This window comes from Mus caroli, unplaced genomic scaffold (assembly GCF_978045245.1).
Source record: "Mus caroli unplaced genomic scaffold, Mus_caroli_1 scaffold_10, whole genome shotgun sequence".
NCBI classification, from domain to species: Eukaryota; Metazoa; Chordata; class Mammalia; order Rodentia; family Muridae; genus Mus; species Mus caroli.
In genome coordinates this window covers 2,358,256-2,375,490 of record NW_028227265.1, presented here as the reverse complement: position 1 = coordinate 2,375,490, position 17,235 = coordinate 2,358,256, and the positions used below count along the sequence as shown (strand labels likewise).

Here is a 17,235-nt window from a genome sequence, read left to right as displayed (position 1 = left end):
ATTAGCTTGTATTCTGCCTCCACCTGCATGCAGGGGACAAAGTGGGTATCTGCTGAAATGTCCTGTGCGTAGAAATCTCAAGTATTGGCTCAATGAATAAAAAAAAGCAAATGACCCACCTAAATATGGAAGTCTACTAGGGAAGTCCCTAGAGATAAGCGGGAAGGCCAACACCCTGCAGTACCTAAACTTGACACTAGATGGCACACAAAGAACTTGCTGCAGACAGGAAGGGTTTGAGATTGAGGAAGAGGTTAACTTGCCCTCGTCCATCTACAAGGTCTTTTAGCTGTCAGCAGGGCACACTGTAATCACTGGGTTTTCCAGAGACAGGCCCGGTGAAATATGAATCCATGCTTGTGCACATCTGCAGTGTCCAACAAGAGGAAAGGCAAGCCCTTCCAGACATCACAGCCTTGTTCAGGGAGCCCGACCTTTTTTCTCTATGCAGGCCTTGACTGGGTTAGATGTCAACAACCCACAATATGGAGCAATCGGCTTCACTTAGCATTGGCCTACTTAGTGAGAATCTCATGCAGGGACACACTGGGAGGTGACGCAACTGAGCTTCACACCTGCACCAGAGCTAAGAGCATGGAGACCCATGTCTTCTGCCGTTCTCTCCCAGTAGCATGAGGTCAGCAGTGGGAAGCCTTAGTGACAGCACCTGCCTAATCCTCACAACAGCCTGGGTTGCCAGTCTCTTTTCTCCAGTGGGGATTCCAGTGGTCTAATGTGAACCTTTCTTACGTTACTGGGACAAGCAGCTTTACTGTATAGCCCTGGCTGGCCTCAAACTTGGGGCAATCCTCCAGCCTCAGTCTTAGTCAAGGGATTACAGCTGCATACCACCATACCCGCTAAGCAGAATGACCAAGGGTGCTGCTATCTGGCCTGTGAAGATTTTGCACTCTGCAGACTTTCAATGTTTTAAATACAGCTCAAGGTCTGTGAATGTCAGTAAGTTTAACTGGAGGTGAGGAAGTGGGTGTCAGAAGACTGCATTCCAGCCAGGCTGTGGATTCAGGACTGCAGCGGAACAAGTGGCAGACAGGAAAGAGCTGAGCAAATCTGCCAGTGTGAGTTGCTTTTATATGGCTGTTTAAACCAGGACTTCAACTTTTCCCACTGGCCAACCCCTTCACCCAAGAAATTTTTACATGACCATGTACTGAGAGTCTATGAAATAGAAAGACAAATTATCAGTAATAAATCATAAAGGTGTTTATTTGAAATGCCAAGGTGCATATGGAAGAAGAAATGGGTGTGCTTTTTACATAACAATTTTGGGTGAGCATTAGATCCTGTAAGCTGCAGAGTGCCGTCAGCATTATTTAGAGCTGGCTATTTCAACTTCATAGTTGATGCAGAAAACACTGCTTTACATAAACACAGTATAACATGGAAGCAGTGTTTAGGGTCATTTCAGAAAGTGCTGGAAACTCTGCCTTAACACCAAGCTAAAACTTTCCAACAGTTTCCTATGAAATTCAAGTCAGAAACGTAAATAAAAACTCTTGAAAAGCAAACACGGAGGCAAATGCCTGTGGTCCCAGCACTTGGGAATTAGAGCATCCATCATCACTCTGATAGGATCTAATCCTGATACTAACACTACTGAGGAATGAAGGTGGGAACAACTGAGTCCCTGTTTGTTATTGTGAGGGCTGGAAAACGAAGGCAGCTGGATCTCTGAGTTCTGGGCCAGCTAAAGCTACATAGTGAGACCCTGTCCTAAATAACTAAGTAGCTAGGCATAGCAGACCTGTAAATCCAGTTCTCCATGGATTAAGACATGAAGATCAAGAGTTCAAGGCCAGCCTAAGATATATGAAAAGTATAAAACAAAAAACTTCCCAGCCCCCACCCCCCATGATTTTAATCTTGTCAGTTTACCCGTCCTAATTCAAATCCTGAACTTTCCAGTCTCCACGGCGTCCTTAGAACTGTGTGCCCAACACTGGTCTCAAACTCAAAATCCAGCCTTAACGTCTTCCTTATCAGTGATAAGCAGAGTCAGAAGGGAGCTGTTCTACTAAGACTATGCACTAATTCGTGCGATATTCCTTAATCCAAAAGGTGGGTCCTAAAATGGGCATACTGATACATTCCAGAAATCACAGCTCTTAGGAGACTGAGCCTCAACAGTTAGTCGTGGTGCATACCTTTAAACCCAGGGTTTGGGGGGTCGGGAGGGGGGTGGAGGCAGGAGGCAACTTTCAGGCCAGCCTAGTCTACAGAACAATTCCAGGACAGCTAGAAATACACAGAAAAACCCTGTCTCAAAAGAAATAAACAAAAAGAGGTAAGTCACATCAAGGAAACTGAAAGGGGGTGAGGGAATGGTCTGCTGTCAGTAGAGCCCTGATTGACAGCGAGAGAGAGGAACTTGAGGAATGGGATGTGGGCAGCTTCAACAGCACAGGATGTGCTGATCCTAGTCAGTCCTGTAGGGACTCTCTGTGTCACTGTGGTAAGTGCAGAAACCTCTAGACTGCTAGAGGTCAAATCCTTACCAAAGCTTCTTACACTTCAGTCAAGTACAGCAGTCACCCGCCCACACACACACCCCTGTCTCCACAATGCCTACTGCAGGCACACCTGCACACAGGGGCCAGGGCCACCTGCCCCAAAGGGTAGCTGGAGCATTCTCTAGGGTCAACTTTTCACCTTCCAGCCCCTTACTACTTGGCAAAACTATTTGACTTGGGCAGCTTTTGCATGTAGCCTCCCTGTGGGTAGGCTAAGGTAGTAAAAGCACTTTAAATGGTTAATTCTCCAAAGCCTTCAATTGTAGCTTTTTAGTTGTCTCTTACACACACAGGGGAGAGGGTAACCTGTCTTGTATTGATTGGGTAAGGGTAAAATTACCTTATTCCCAAAATGTGGAAACTGCTTAGTGTAACTGTGGATTGTAACAAATTTAAAATCTTGAACATTTCAAAAGTGCTGAGTCACTGTTATCAAGTCTCTCCCTTTCCTATTGGTCGCCACATCACCCACTTAGAAGTCACATCCCAGACACCAAATCCACCGCAGACACTGCTAGTCTCTCACCTCCTGGGATCAAGGAAGAAGGGCCTAACTTGGAACCTAAAATACTTTCCATACTGGAAATCGGGTAGTAAACAGGCTTTTGTTTACTAAAGGGGTGAGATGGGAGAGGGCCTTTGGGCGCTAACCTAAAATGCGGTGTCCTAAGGTAGTCACCAAAATCAACAGCATTCAGTTCTGCAAACACACACCAAGCCAGATGTTCTCCAATCCCTTTAATACAGCTGAGGCACAGGCAATGAACACTTCATTTTCTGACGTGAGAAGAATGGATTTGTCACGCACCAGCCACACCACTTCCACGACAGTGCATCAGCACTCTGGTTTGCAGGCTGGTTCAAGGTCACAGATGCGGGTGCACGGTGGTATGCACACCTAACCTGCTGGACGGAGATGCAGGAACACAGCACCTGGACTTTGCCTCAAAGTGTGCACATTACACTACTGGGGCTGTTTACATCTTTTCAGGCAGCTGGCTAAAATGTTTTCAGTTAAGACAGTGGCACCCAAGGCAGCATGCCAACATGCCCTAACATGTATTCCCTCTCCAGACTTCCCACGGCAACACTTAAAACTGCTTTTATCTTTGTTGGGTGTTAATCTTGCCTTCTGGCCTTACTGACTAGCACCAACGCTTTCTGCTTCCTTCTATTTAACTTCAGGTGAGCTGGGGTGCAACATTTGTTTTGTGAAGGAAAATAGTTGTAACCAAAACAAGCATCTAGTGTTCACAAGTGACAGTGCCAAAGCCCCACATCTGTCCTGCATGTAAACAGACTTGGCTTAATCAGCCTCAAAGTAAAACAGCATCTCCACCTCTGCAACTTCAGGGCCCAGGGCATCCAGTGCACTGCAGATTACCTCTGTAAGCAGTGCCATGTGGTCTTCTCCACATCTGGGCTGACATAGGACTCTACAGTGATGTCAATCTCCGACAAGTCACCATTATGAAGCTTGGGACTAAAGATTCTACCAGCAAAATGCAACCGGCATGTTTGTAGCATCATTCCCCAAAACATGTATTACCTACCAAGAACGTAATGTTTAAGGACTCGGGATCAAAAGGCCTAGGACTCATGGAAGAGGTCTCAAATGTGTGCCTCTCCATGTCTGGCATCCCACCAGCAAACATTAGAGAAAGGCTCTTGAGTGAATGGAGTTGTCCAAAGCTGTTATCCAAACACCAAACAGGCAGAAGCTAACTAAAACCTCCATTTCCAGATTCTTCCCACTACACTGACCCAGCACAGGTGAGGACAGCCAAGAACAAGTCTACAGCACTGATGTAAGTGAGCTGTCCTGTGAGAATGCTGCTTGGTGAACAGATAGTAGCAGACCACAAGATCTCCAGTCAAGGTGGCACGCCACTGTCACTGTAAGATAAATTAATCAATCCATAGTAGAACTGAAGAGATAATTCTGTTAAAAGCAAAAACACTTGCACAAGAAGACCACCCCAGCTTCCTTAAGGATGAGTTTCTGGTTAATTTACACAACAGTAACAGAATCACATCAGTAGCAACTGACAAAGAAATTACTCCACTTAAGAGGTTTTAATTGAGAAATACTAAGTCAGGCAAACATGCAAATTCAGAATATAAACAAGTACAAGGTCTGGTTATTCTGAAATAATCACCAGCTGGAGACAGACCTGAAGACACTCAACAGAACCAACTGACCTAATGCTGAGATGGAACACCGCAGAGACGGGCAGACCGAGCCTCAGTCTGTATAAAGAGCCAACCGAGCAGACAGCAGGCAAAGCTCACCCTCCAGGTCAGGGTGCACACAGGTCTAATCCCTGTGCTGTTTGCATCCCCGTGTTTGAAAGATTAGGAGTTAAGTGCCCAGAGCACAGGAAGCCACTAATGGAGACAGAAGCTTTTAAGGAAACACATGGAGGGAATGGAATTAACAACAGACAACACACCACACATTTTCTTAAGTAAATGAGAAACGGTCTCTGTAAGGTTTTAATGCTCAGTTTTCACAAACACAAATTTCTACCCAATTTTACAACATACAATAAAATGTTCTGGTCTTTAGAGTGTGCGTTATTCAACTCTTCCTCGGATTCTTTTCCAATCTTAAAATCACCACGAGTTTCTACTAAGTAATACTCTACTGTATTTACATTTGAATTGCATGTCTTAAGAACAAACGGAAATCCATGATATTTTGGTTAACTCAGTGTATTTATAAAATGAAAAGCTCTATCAAAATACTTTTCACTGGAAAAATAAATAGAACAGACAATGGATCTACCAAAGTTCATATTCGCTTTGGCAGATGTCAGTGTGGGACAGTTCACGACAGCACAATTTGCCCTTATTCCCCCAGAGCTGACCAGCTTCCAAGCTAACTGTTAAATTATTTTACTGAGATTTTATCTTGTTGGTATCTGGCTCATTCCACATCATCTTCAGCCAAGCTCTGAGCACTTACAATTCTCTGAAAGAAAAAGAAAATAAATTTTGAGAAGTGTCTTAATTTTAACTTAAATTGTTCTTCATATTCAAGGAAACAATTCTTGCTAAATAAAATTCCCCCATTTTGACATAGATCCCATACTTCATATTACTATCTCAGAAGACAAAGATCAGCTGGGCGTGGTGACACATACCTCAAACCTCAGCACTAGAGACGCTAGCATAGGAGAGGGGGTCAGATTGGTAGTGGTGGTGGTGAGATCAGCTGGGCATGGTGACACATACCTCAAACCTCAGCACTAGAGACGCTGAGCATAGGAGACGGGGTCAGATTGGTAGTGGTGGTGGTGAGGGAGGGGTATGACCATACAAAGTTTAGTTCCATATGAAAATTCAAACACATGACACAATGCTGCTCATCTATGAGAGCCCTTACAAAGTGGTCTATGCTTCATAATTTCCCTTTCCAGCCGGCAACCATCACAAAGGGAATACTGCATGCCAAAATTAACATCCAGCAAAATCTGTGTGTAATTTACATGCTTTGTTCTTAACAAAGCTTCCCTGTACTGGAAGCTCAGGTACCAGTGGTGGTTTGTATATGCTTGGCCCAGGGAGTGGCACTATTAGGAGGTGTGGCCTTGTGGAGTAAGGGTGTCACTGACTGTGTGGGCTTTAAGACCCTCATGCTAGCTGCCTGGAAGCCAGCCCATGGCTGCCTGGATCCTTCCATGCTCCCATCTTGATACTAATAACTGAACCTATAAGCTAGGCCAAATTAAATATTAAGGGTTGCCTTGGCCATGGTGTCTGTTCACAGCAGTGAAACCCTAAGACAGTACCACTCTCCAACTGGATCAGTTTCTGAACAACTCCCAGCTCTTGATTGCACATGGCTGGTTCTCTTTCTGATTCTGTCACACAGCCAGGTGACTCCTAGTCACATATAGACACAGCAGGCAAATAATCTGTTCTTATTCATTCCTGGGATTTTGATTATAGCAACACAGTACAGGCAGAGTCAGCTATCCCTTTAACAGCACATAGCATCAATTGAGGCATGAACAGAACTGAACCATTTTAATCTAACTTTGAAAGATTTAGCTCGGGCTGGAGATGGCTCAGAGGTTAAAGTACTGATTGTTCTTCCAGAGGTTCTGAGTTCAACTCCCAGCAACCACATGGTGGCTCACAACCATCTGTAAGAAGATCTGGTGCCCTCTTCTGGCATGCAAGCATATATGCAGGCAAAACACCCTGTATATAATAAATAAATCTAAGAAAAAAAAAAAGATTTAGTTCAAGTTCAAGTTCTTGTTTTTCTAAGTCTTCCTCAAATCTCTGGGGGGAATTTAATTTTTCCCCAGGCCTCTTACATTCTAGCTGAGTATAACGGAGCTAGGAACGTGGCTCAGTGGTAAAGCCTTTGCCTAACACAAGGAAGACAGAATACCATGAGTGAAAAAACTAACAAATTACTTAAGTTTTATGAGAACTTACTTGCTAATTCTTAACTATATATCATGCAGTAGCCCTTCTGAGATTCATTTGGACTCCTCAGAAAGAATTCACTGTAGTGAATGTCTAGTCAATTTGTACCTTATGTTTTGAGACAAGAACTCATTAAGCAGTCCTGGCTTAGTGACCCACCCTCCTCTCTCTGCCCCTGCAGTGATGGGATTACAGGCATGGGCTATATACTCAACTACATTCATCATTTGAAACATGCACCTTGAACTTTCAAGTAGAAATATGGTGATACAGTCAAACAGCACAAAATTCAAAGCCCACAGCAGGAAAAAGTGGCAGACAACACCAAGCCTGACAGAGGATAGTCCAGGCTATGCAGTCTTGACTTCTGTATCCCCTGCCAGGCCACCTAAGCAGCTGAGCAGGCCAAATTTGGGGACTCAAACGTAAAGGTCTTCTAGTTGACAAGAGCACCTACACTTCTGACTCACATCTGACAAGCACTAACCTTAGGCTAGTACAGGACTGGCATATCCAACATTCCATGCTCGGCAAACCTGCCCCTAAGCATGGAGTTCTTAATAAACTCGTGTGTCACTCTGAAGCACTTCGCCTCCTTACCTGACTAATGGTTGGAAGCTTGGTCAGGAGCATCTGGAACACTGGTGGTGGAAGAGTCTGCTGTAACACCTGCAGCAGCTGCTGAGGCTGTCCACACACAGCAATGGCATTTGTCAGGTGGTCCACACCCTTCTCGTAGTCACCTGCCAGACACACACAACTGCATGTTATCTGAAGCCATCAAGATTTTGTCACCAAATAATTGGTCCTAGTCCAAATCACTAGAAAGTAAAAACTTGGTACAGAATTTCCTTGCACCCATGGCAATGAGCACACTTCAACTGACAGCTGTGCAAAGACAGGCACCAGCATCCACAGCTTTCACAGCCTGGAAAGCTTGGTCAGAAATAGCCAAATCTCTGCTGTCACTGTGGGAATTACGTCTAATCCCATTATACAAATCAGACACCACCTGACTGTCATCTGGTTTTGGGCAGCCCTTACTGTGACATACATGCCTAGCTCCTTTTCTGGGGTACCAAGGAGATAGGATGGCCACAGAAGAACCAACCCGCTGAGGGCCAGGAACTGATGCAGAAGACACCAGGTCTCTGCTGAACCTGCACTGGCAACAGTCATCTTTTCTGCTGAACCAACAGTGCTGATGAACTGGTTCTGAGAACACACAATGCCTGGCTGGCCCTTGGCATTCCTGAAAATGGAATGCTTGGAAAAGCTTCCTGATGGCATCTATTTCCAGCACTTAACACTTTCTGATTAGTTCTTCTCAATTGTTCTTAATCTAGGAAAAGCATGGGAATTAAAAGTTTTGCTAGTTGTTTGAATATAAGAACTACCTCCAACTCTTGATGAAATCAACTGAACAAACTCAATGAGAAACTTTCTCTTCGGAAAGAAGCATAAAAATAAATAAGGAGGTGGGAGGGTGGGGGTGGGGGGGTGCGTCAGTGAGGTGGCTCAGCAAGTCAAGGTGGATGGATACCTTACTTCAATCCCCAGACTCACATAAAGGTGGAAGAGAAACATTTGCAAGACTTCCCTCTAACCTCCACTTAGCAATTCACACGTACAATTTTTAAAGTTTATGTGCTTTGATGTTTTGCCTGTGTTCATGTCTGTGTAAGGATGCTGAATGCCCTATAACTAAAGTTACAGACAGCTGAGAGCCACCAGGTGGCTGCTGGGAATTGACCCTGTGTCCTTCTCCCAAGAGCAGCCAGTGCTCTAACCATTGTACCACCTTTCCAGCCCACAAAATTTATTTATTTTTTTTTTAAAGATTTATTTATTGATTATAAGCTGTCTTCAGACACTCCAGAAGAGGGCGCCAGATCTCATTACAGATGGTTGTGAGCCACCATGTGGTTGCTGGGATTTGAACTCTGGACCTTCGGAAGAGCAGTCGGGTGCTCTTACCCACTGAGCCATCTCTCCAGCCCCCAAAATTTATTTTTAAAAGGGTAAAGTTGACCATAAACTTTCCTCATAAAACAAACAGAACACAAATAAATACACATTATACATGAAGTTCAACTCCATCTGAATCTGAGGGAAAAAAACCCAAGAACAACACAATGCCAATTTTTGTTTTGTTTCTCCAAACAGGGTTTCTCTATGTAGCCCTAGCTGGCCTCGAACTCAGAAAGCCACCTGCTTCTCCCTCAAGTGCTGGGCTTAAAGGTATGTGCTACCACTGTCCATAGACACAATTCCAATTTTATTAATGATAGCAACAACTTCAAAACTATTGTATGAAACAAAATGCTGCCCAATTCTAGAAAAGTAAAACCAAACAAAATCACCTTTCAATACAAGTAAATGAGGCCAAAGTACTTATCTAAAATCTGGATCACATAACTGATCTGATCTGAAGAGCCAGCCGGGCGTGGTGGCGCACGCCTTGAATCCCAGCACTTGGGAGGCAGAGGCAGGCGGATTTCTGAGTTTGAGGCCAGCCTGGTCTACAGAGTAAGTTCCAGGCCAGCCAGGGCTACACAGAGAAACCTTGTCTTGAAAAAAACAAACAAACAAACAAACAAACAACCCAAAAAACAAAAAAAAAAATCTGAAGAGCTAGCGGTACCTGGTGTGGTGGTGAATACTGGTTGTCACCTTGGTTACATTTGAAAGTAACTGAACACCCGAGCAGCTGAGTCATCAATGAGGTATTTTTCTTGTTTGGACTTGTTTAGGTCAGAGCCCCCCAAGTTCAGGCCTTACCTTCTGGAGGCCACCCAGAACAAAAAAGAGAGTTGTGCTTTTCTGCTTGCATGCCCTCACTCTCACTGACAAGCTCATCTATCCCAAGCCACCCCTTTGATGGTGTTAAAACATACTTTCAGTGCTGACGGAAAACGGAAAGTGTCAAAGCTCTCTAGGAGCAGTTAGGAGATAGCCACTGTTGGGACTAGTCAGACACCAATAAGCTACTGTAATAAATCCTTCAGATACACAAACGTTCTATGAATTCATTCTATGAATCTTGCTAATATACTGTGACTCTGATTAGGCAAATCAACTTTGTTTTTAGGCTTATTAGCCACTCCTTCCTACAACCTTGGAATAACCTGGACTAGGTGAGTGTTGGCAGGTTCAGCCATATTCGCTGTTACTATTTATTCTGCACTATGGAGACACCCAAACACCCTGAATGACTTGAGAGTCATCTCTGCAAAAATGAAGTTCTCTTCCGAGTTCACTCAAATGTTACCTATCCTCCACATCCTATGTCAGAACAAGTGACTCTAAAAGTCACTTCAATCACAGAGCCTGGCAACAGCAACCCAGTCTGTCTTTCTGGAGCCAGCCTCAGTGTGAAGTACCCAGAGCCACCTGAGTGTTTGTTGTCCTGAAATGACCATTACCTTGTGCTAGTAACTCTTCACCAAGCTGGATCTCCTCAAGGAAGAACTTCTGAACTGCTTCAGCATCTTTTAAATCAGGTAACTGGAAATGAAACATACAGAAACTAAGCTGAGGAGGATACAGCAACCTACAGAAAACCACTAAAAATGAGTTCGTTCTAGGAGCAAAACTCCTAAATCAAGAAAACCTAAAGAAAGCTAAAGCGGACAAATATCTGCAGTTTATACATCTATACAAGCCTTTATATTACCTATACATCTCTATCATCTATACAATGCTATTTTGTTGCCATTATAAACTATTAAACTATCATCCATTCACTCTTTTAACAATATTTCACACAGATGCAAAACTTATTGGTGGTGCTTGGGGCTGACCCCTTGCATACTAGAAAAGCACTCTACCACTAAGCTAGATCACCAGTCCTCTTCTTGCCGGGATCTTATAGGCTGGCCTGGGTATGGCTTAGAGGTACAAAGTTTGCCCAGCACACACAAACCCCCTTTCTACCTCTAAAATTCTAAATAATACACTTCCTGTCAGACTCACAAGTACAGAAATCCTAAGTTGTCTCCTCATCACATCCCACATGGTGGAAAGGCAGTCTGGACACACTGGAAAAACCAAGTGATCCCAGCTTCAGTTCACTAGAACCACACGTATCCCGCCAGCTATGCTTATCACTCAGCTGGCTCAAAATATCAAAAAAGTGTAGCATTTATCAATAGCATTTGCCTGCCTGAGTGTGCTTCTAAAAGAACTATTAGTGATCCAATACTTCATCTATAAACCCAGAGTGTCAGCAAGAGGGAAAGTTGAATATTTTTAATCAAGTAGATAAAAACCTACAGTCATTAAAAATTGTAAACTCGGGACCTATGAAAAGAAAAAATGAAAATTTATATTCTACAAATTTGTTTTTTTTTTAAATGTCAGAACCTGATATAATTCTGGTCCATAGGTGTAAAAACCTTAAAGATCTGTGGGACTAACACACGTGGTTCTTTTGCTACTGTGCTGCCCAGGCTGCCTCTGGCAGAGCTTCTCAAACTAGGATTAAAGGTTACTGTCGGAAGGAAGAAAGGAAAATCCAATCAAATGCTGTATTTTTTAAAACCATTTTTAAGTAGCTGAGAACTTTAACTCTTCTGTCCATCTCTGGAGACTCATCTTGCTGCTTATCCAGTTAACATATTTGCTCTTACCACCACCAAAGGAAAACACAGGAGGCCTGGAGAGCATGCAATCTACACGCAAAAACACAAGACTATTTTCATTACCTTGGAAAGCCCAGCTCTCTCCTTAGCAAGCTTCTGTTTCTTTCTTCCTACAAGAAAAATAAATTAAAAACGTGGCTATCATCATAAGGATCAAGACATCTAATTGCTGCAACCGTCATTAATTCTACAAAACATTCCTGCCTCCAGAATCCCTGCCTCTCTGGTGACTGAACTGGTGTTTCTAGGTAGGATCTTTCTCTTTTCTTCTGCATCCCCAGGTCCAACAATTCAGAAGACAGAGACTGTCCCAACAGCTGTGCAGCAGCAGAACAAAGCCCCCTTTCTAAATAAAATAATTAAGCCACTATTACCGAAATATACAGATTCCAGCATTACTATTAAAAAAAACAAAAAACAAAAACTATCCCTTCTTAAAGCCAAATGGTTCTGTAAAGGTAAGACATTTGATTGACAAGCTCTGTGACACACTCAGGCTGGCTTACAACAGCACTGAGGTTCCTACAGCTTCAGCTCCCAAGTGCAGGGATTACAGGCAGGCTACTAGTCCCAGCAGTATTTACACATTTGACCAAAAGAGAAGGGCAAGAGGCTGAGCCCCAGAATGCTTCCCGAAATTGTTAACTATGGGCTGGTTAGTTTATAAGAATGGCTTCGGTGCTCTGTAACAGTGTGCCCTAAGAAAGAGTTGTTAGCTTATCGGGATCACTGCCAGGTTTATATCCAGAGCCTTACACTTACCAGAATTTCGAGAAAATTATAAAAGGCAATGAACTTAATTTCCACAACCATCTACCCAATGCAGGGCATGGGCGTAGAAGATAAAGATAAGATCCTTAGCCGGGCGTGGTGGCACACGCCTTTAATCCCAGCACTTGGTAGGCAGAGGCAGGTGAATTTCTGAGTTCGAGGCCAGCCTGGTCTACAGAGTGAGTTTCAGGACAGCCAGGGCTACACAGAGAAACCCTGTCTTGAAAAACCAAAAAAAAAAAAAAAAAAAAAAAAAGATAAGATCCTCGATGTGTTTCATTTTTAGCAGGATGACTAGCGTTCTGCCTTCAGTTTCATAAGACTACCTCTGTAATAAAGTCACAAATGGTAAACAGGCTGAAAGAGTCACACATCCAATTAGCAAAGTTAGCTATGTGTTGATATAAGCCTGAGACACTTGTAAATCTACCAAGATTAAACAGCTATACCCATTAAACAAAAAACAAAACCAAACTGTACGCCAGGTGAATGCCTTTAATCTCAGCACACGAGAGAGAGGCAAGGGGAATCTCTGAGTTCAAGAACAGCCAGGATTAGAGATCGTGTCTCAAAACAAAAGCATGCAAAGCCTAAGTTCAGAACCACTCCAAATCCAAGCAAGCCATTATTTAAAACAAATCACATATTTAGTAATCCCTAAGTGAAGTATCCTTCACAATGTGCAATATAAATGAGGCCCACCTAAGGTGGGCACAGTATTTAGAAACCTCAGATCAAGCCTGAACACCAATGGAGGTGGGGTGGGGGTAATGAAGTCAGTCTGAATTAAGACATCTAACCTAATTTCAAATCCTAAATTTAAGTCCCTTTTCATTAAAAACAAAACGGCTTAGAACACCATCCTTTCATTGCAGATGTACATGTACATCAAATAAATTCATATTATTCAAATTCTTAAGAATCACCCAACTACATAGTTTAGAGACTTGTGAATTTACTGCTACTTGGTAGCAAAAATTTGCCAAAACAAGGACTTCTGAAGTGTGGCTTCCCTCTGCCTTCTTATCACTGCTGCAGTTAGTAAGTCACTGAAATCAACTGGTTCTGACTAAAGGCAAGAGGAGAAAACAAGCAGTCTAGCACAGAAAGCCATAAGGAGGAGCAGAGGTGGAAGACCTAGGCTGCAGAAGGCCATGGTTTCAATCACAGGAAGGGCAAAAGTTAATACTGGAAAGATGATTTTGAAAAGAACACCCTTGCAAGGCATTATTGCCACGCCTTTAATCCTACCATTTGGGAGGCAGAAGCAGGTTTATCTCTGGGTTCCAGGCTAGACAGGTCTGCAGAGTGAGCCTGCCTAAAAAGTTTGTTTTGGAAACAGGGTTTCTCTGCGTAGCCCTGGCTGTCCTGGAACTCACTTTGTAGACCAGACTGGCCTCGAACTCAGAAATCCACCTGCCTCTGAGATTAAAGGCGTGCTCCAACACGCCCGGCTTCAAAAGTTTTAAACCACCATAATTTTCCTGAAACAACTTATGATTTCTTCAACCAAAACCACTTTCTCAAGATTTCCACCAAGGCTTTCCAAAGGAATCAATCAGCCTGCTTAGCTGTCTCCCAATGTGTAGGCCCACAGCCCCAAGACACTGAGTAGACTAGTGGACCCAAAAGTCACGCTTCACAGCCCGCATTTATGGAGCCTTCCTTAGGTCAAGTACTTATCCCACCTAACCAACAAGCAGCAGCTTGTACCACCGTACTTTACAGTTAAGGAGATTTTTAGTGAATGCTGCTGGTCAGTACGCAATCTGGTCCCCAAAACGCAGTCTATAAATCCAAGCTGCATTCTTCACATTACTTTACCTAGCCATCGGACAAAAACACACTCTCCAAATTTCCCCACGTGAAGAAAACGATGAGGCTACTTGGGGCCCACGGGCTCAAAAAGTCCTCGAAGTCCTATAATGAGTAGTAATGGATGTACGTCTAATTCATTAGTCTCCGACCATATATAACTACGAAAAATTCAAAATCTCATTTACAAATACGAGAGAGTGGAGTTACTGGCTGACCGCCCCCCCCCCAAGAAAGCGAAACAAAAAAAAAAAGGCCAGATTATTCCAACAAATGTGCTTTCAGACTATATACTGAAAAATGAAGAGTCTCTGTAAATTCATGGGCGGATCACATGTCCATGACTTCCCAAGGCGTGCCAAAATTTCCCACCGGTAAAACTCTCTGAAGATGTCGCAGGTATGAAATAAGACTGAGCCACGTGAGGAGCGCAGCCCTTTGGACTCCCCCGCACTTTGTCTAGCATTCACTCATATCTTGGAAGCACCAGAGCAAAGCCGCCAAGAGGGTTTAAGAATGCAAGGACGATACCCCACTGTGCTAGTGCTGGGGCAGCACCGTCGACGGGTTTGCTGAATAGAGCACCACCGCCTTCGGGGTAGGCACCCGTCTGAAAAGCTAGCAATGAGAGGAGGCACCAAGAGTTCGAAGCCGACCTACCAATTGCAGCAGTCCCCTGTCGTAAACACACATAAAGAATGATTGTTTTCAACGGTGACTGTTGTAGGGAAAGGCTCGTGCCTGTTATCACAGCACTAGGTTGAAGCGGGGGGCTGGGGAGGTGGTGGTGGTGCTGGCTGCCACGAGGTCGAGGCTAGCGTGGGTTACAGCCTGAGTTACACAGGAGGACCCTGTATTCAACACAAGTTGAGTGGAGGGAACGGAGCTGGGCGAGGTGGAACCCTGAGACTGGAGGATTACCACCTTAACCTGAGCTAAAGACCCGTCTCCCACCCCCCACCCCCCACCCCCCAGAATTACAGAGCGGGGGAAAGGCAAAAAAGTGCTACCCCTCCCCCGAATCAGCATGCATTCCACCGCCAGCAAGATGGAGCCAGGTCGCCTCCAAGATGGAGGCCCGCGGGCACAGGCGGGACCCTGGCCGCAAGAGCGCGACACCGGGGAGCACTCGGGGGCGCGCGGGGCCCACTCACGTTCTCGAAGCCTGTTCTTGAAGTTGGGGTCACTCCGCCTTTTGCGGTCGAAGTAGATGCAGTACCCGATGAAGAGGGCACCGCACACGCCCGCGGCGATGGCGCTGTTCCGGCCCACCATCTTCGCTCGACTGGGGCGTACGCCGGGCCGCGGCAGCCCGCCTGGCAGCGGTTAGCTCCGACCGATCGGAGCACGCCGGCCGCTCGCAGCCGCCTGCCTCCAGTCCAGACGGAAAAGGCCGAGCGCAAGGACTTCCGGCGCGCGAGGACCCCGGGGGAACGTCCGCGGCGGGTTGTCCGCGGCCGTGCCTGCGCGGGAGCGCCTGGTGCGCACGCGTAGATGGATCCAGTCTGCGCGGCGGAGGCGCCAAGCTGGGGGCGGGGCGTGCACTGCGGAGGGGTTTGTGCGTCATCCGTGACCAGTGGGTCCCGGGCAGCACGGGTTTGTGGCATGCTGAGTCAGAAGCCTCTAATCCACTGTCCTTGCTAATGAAAGACGAAGGTGGGAGCCGGATGAGAACAGCCTCTCATCTCACTGTGTCCTTCAGGAAGCCTGTGACTTGAAGTGCATGCGTTTGCTTTTTAGGTTTTTGAGATGGGCTCTCCCCTTGTAGCATAGTAGGGTCTGGAACTTGCTGTGTAGTCTGCCCTGGCCTGGAACCTGCAATCCTTTTGCCTCATCCTCTGAGCAGTGGTATTAAAGGAAGACCTGAGCCGCCTGATCTGGCAGTATTTGCTTTGTAAATTGTGTTGTGACTGAGATTAGACACAGTGATTGACTTCAAATAATTTTATGATGTAGCCCTGGTGCAGAGAAGAAAAATGGGGTAGTTCGTTCAAAAAATTTTAACCTGAAAGGAATGCAGAAGGGCAAAAAAAAAAAAAAAAAAAAGGAAAAAGAAAAAAAAAGTCTGTGGGTGGCCCTGATTTGTGCCGTCGTTAAACTGCAATCTTGTCGTTCTCTCCCTCCCCCACAACTCCCATCAAGATTCCCAACCAGGGCCTAGCAAACACAGAAGTGGATGCTCACAGTCAGCTATTGGATGGATCACAGGGCCCCCAATTGAGGAGCTAGAGAAAGTACCCCAGGAGCTAAAGGAAACTGCAACCCTATAGGTGGAACAACACTATGAACTAACCAGTACCCCGGAATTCTTAACTCTAGTTGCATATGTATCAAAAGATGGCCTAGTAGGCCATCACTGGAAAGAGAGGCCCATTGGTCTTGCAAACTTTATATGCCCCAGTACAGGGGAACGCCATGGCCAAAAAGTGGGGGTGGGTGGGTGGGAGGGTATGGGGGACTTTTGGGATAGCATTGGAAATGTAAATGAGGAAAATACCTAATTAAAAAAAAAAAAAGATTCTCAACCAGCTCATTACTAATGCTCGAACCCACCCACCACGCTCTTGAAGCTGGCTTTTGAAGGAAAGGCAGTCTGGTACAGCAACTGCTCCCTTCACTGAGGAAACATCGAAACCTGGAGCAGTGACAAGCTATGCTGCAGTCTCTGAGAACTGGATACAGTGATAAGAGGTACCCGATGCAAGGCTTCCCTGCACCTCTCATTGTAAGAATGCTTTTTTTTTTTCTTTATGCATATGAGTGCTCTATCTGCATGTACACCTTCGTACCAGAAAAGAGCATTAGATAGCATTACAGATGGTCGTGAGCCACCGTGTGGTGGCTGGGAATTGAACTCAGGACCTCTGGAAGAATAGCCAGTGCTCTTAACTTCTGAGCCATCTCTCTAGCCCCTTTAAGGATTTTTTGAAGCTATGTTAAGGGAGAAAAAAGTTTACAAGAAAAAAAATGTTTCATACTCATGACTAATCAGTACTTAGCCAGTACTTTTATAACAAAGTCAACTTCTATCC

At 44.9% G+C, this 17,235-nt stretch overlaps 1 protein-coding gene and 1 non-coding gene across 2 annotated transcripts; both read right to left on the bottom strand.

Moving 5' to 3' along the window:
* Positions 1–4,990: 4,990 nt before the first annotated feature.
* Positions 4,991–15,683, bottom strand: Tomm20 (translocase of outer mitochondrial membrane 20). Its single transcript, XM_021170680.3, has 5 exons — positions 15,358–15,683; positions 11,681–11,727; positions 10,400–10,481; positions 7,575–7,717; positions 4,991–5,505 (listed from the first exon to the last, which is right to left on the bottom strand). Exons 1-5 carry the CDS (start codon positions 15,476–15,478, stop codon positions 5,461–5,463), a joined length of 438 nt encoding a protein of 145 aa, XP_021026339.1. The 5' UTR covers positions 15,479–15,683; the 3' UTR covers positions 4,991–5,460.
* Positions 14,592–14,725, bottom strand: LOC115031791 (small nucleolar RNA SNORA14). The gene has a single exon (XR_003837453.1). It is a non-coding gene; the product is annotated as a small nucleolar RNA SNORA14 (small nucleolar RNA).
* Positions 15,684–17,235: the final 1,552 nt, after the last annotated feature.

Bases quoted from the DNA above. Each gene is read 5' to 3' on its own strand.
- Tomm20 (XM_021170680.3), bottom strand. From the start codon at position 15,478: ATGGTGGGCCGGAACAGCGCCATCGCCGCGGGCGTGTGCGGTGCCCTC. The intron at 11,728-15,357 runs GTGAGTGGGCCC...TTTTTCTTGTAG, and splicing joins CAAGAACAGGCTTCGAGAAC to GAAGAAAGAAACAGAAGCTT. The intron at 5,506-7,574 runs GTAAGGAGGCGA...TTTTTCTTTCAG, and splicing joins AGCTTCCAACCATTAGTCAG to AGAATTGTAAGTGCTCAGAG.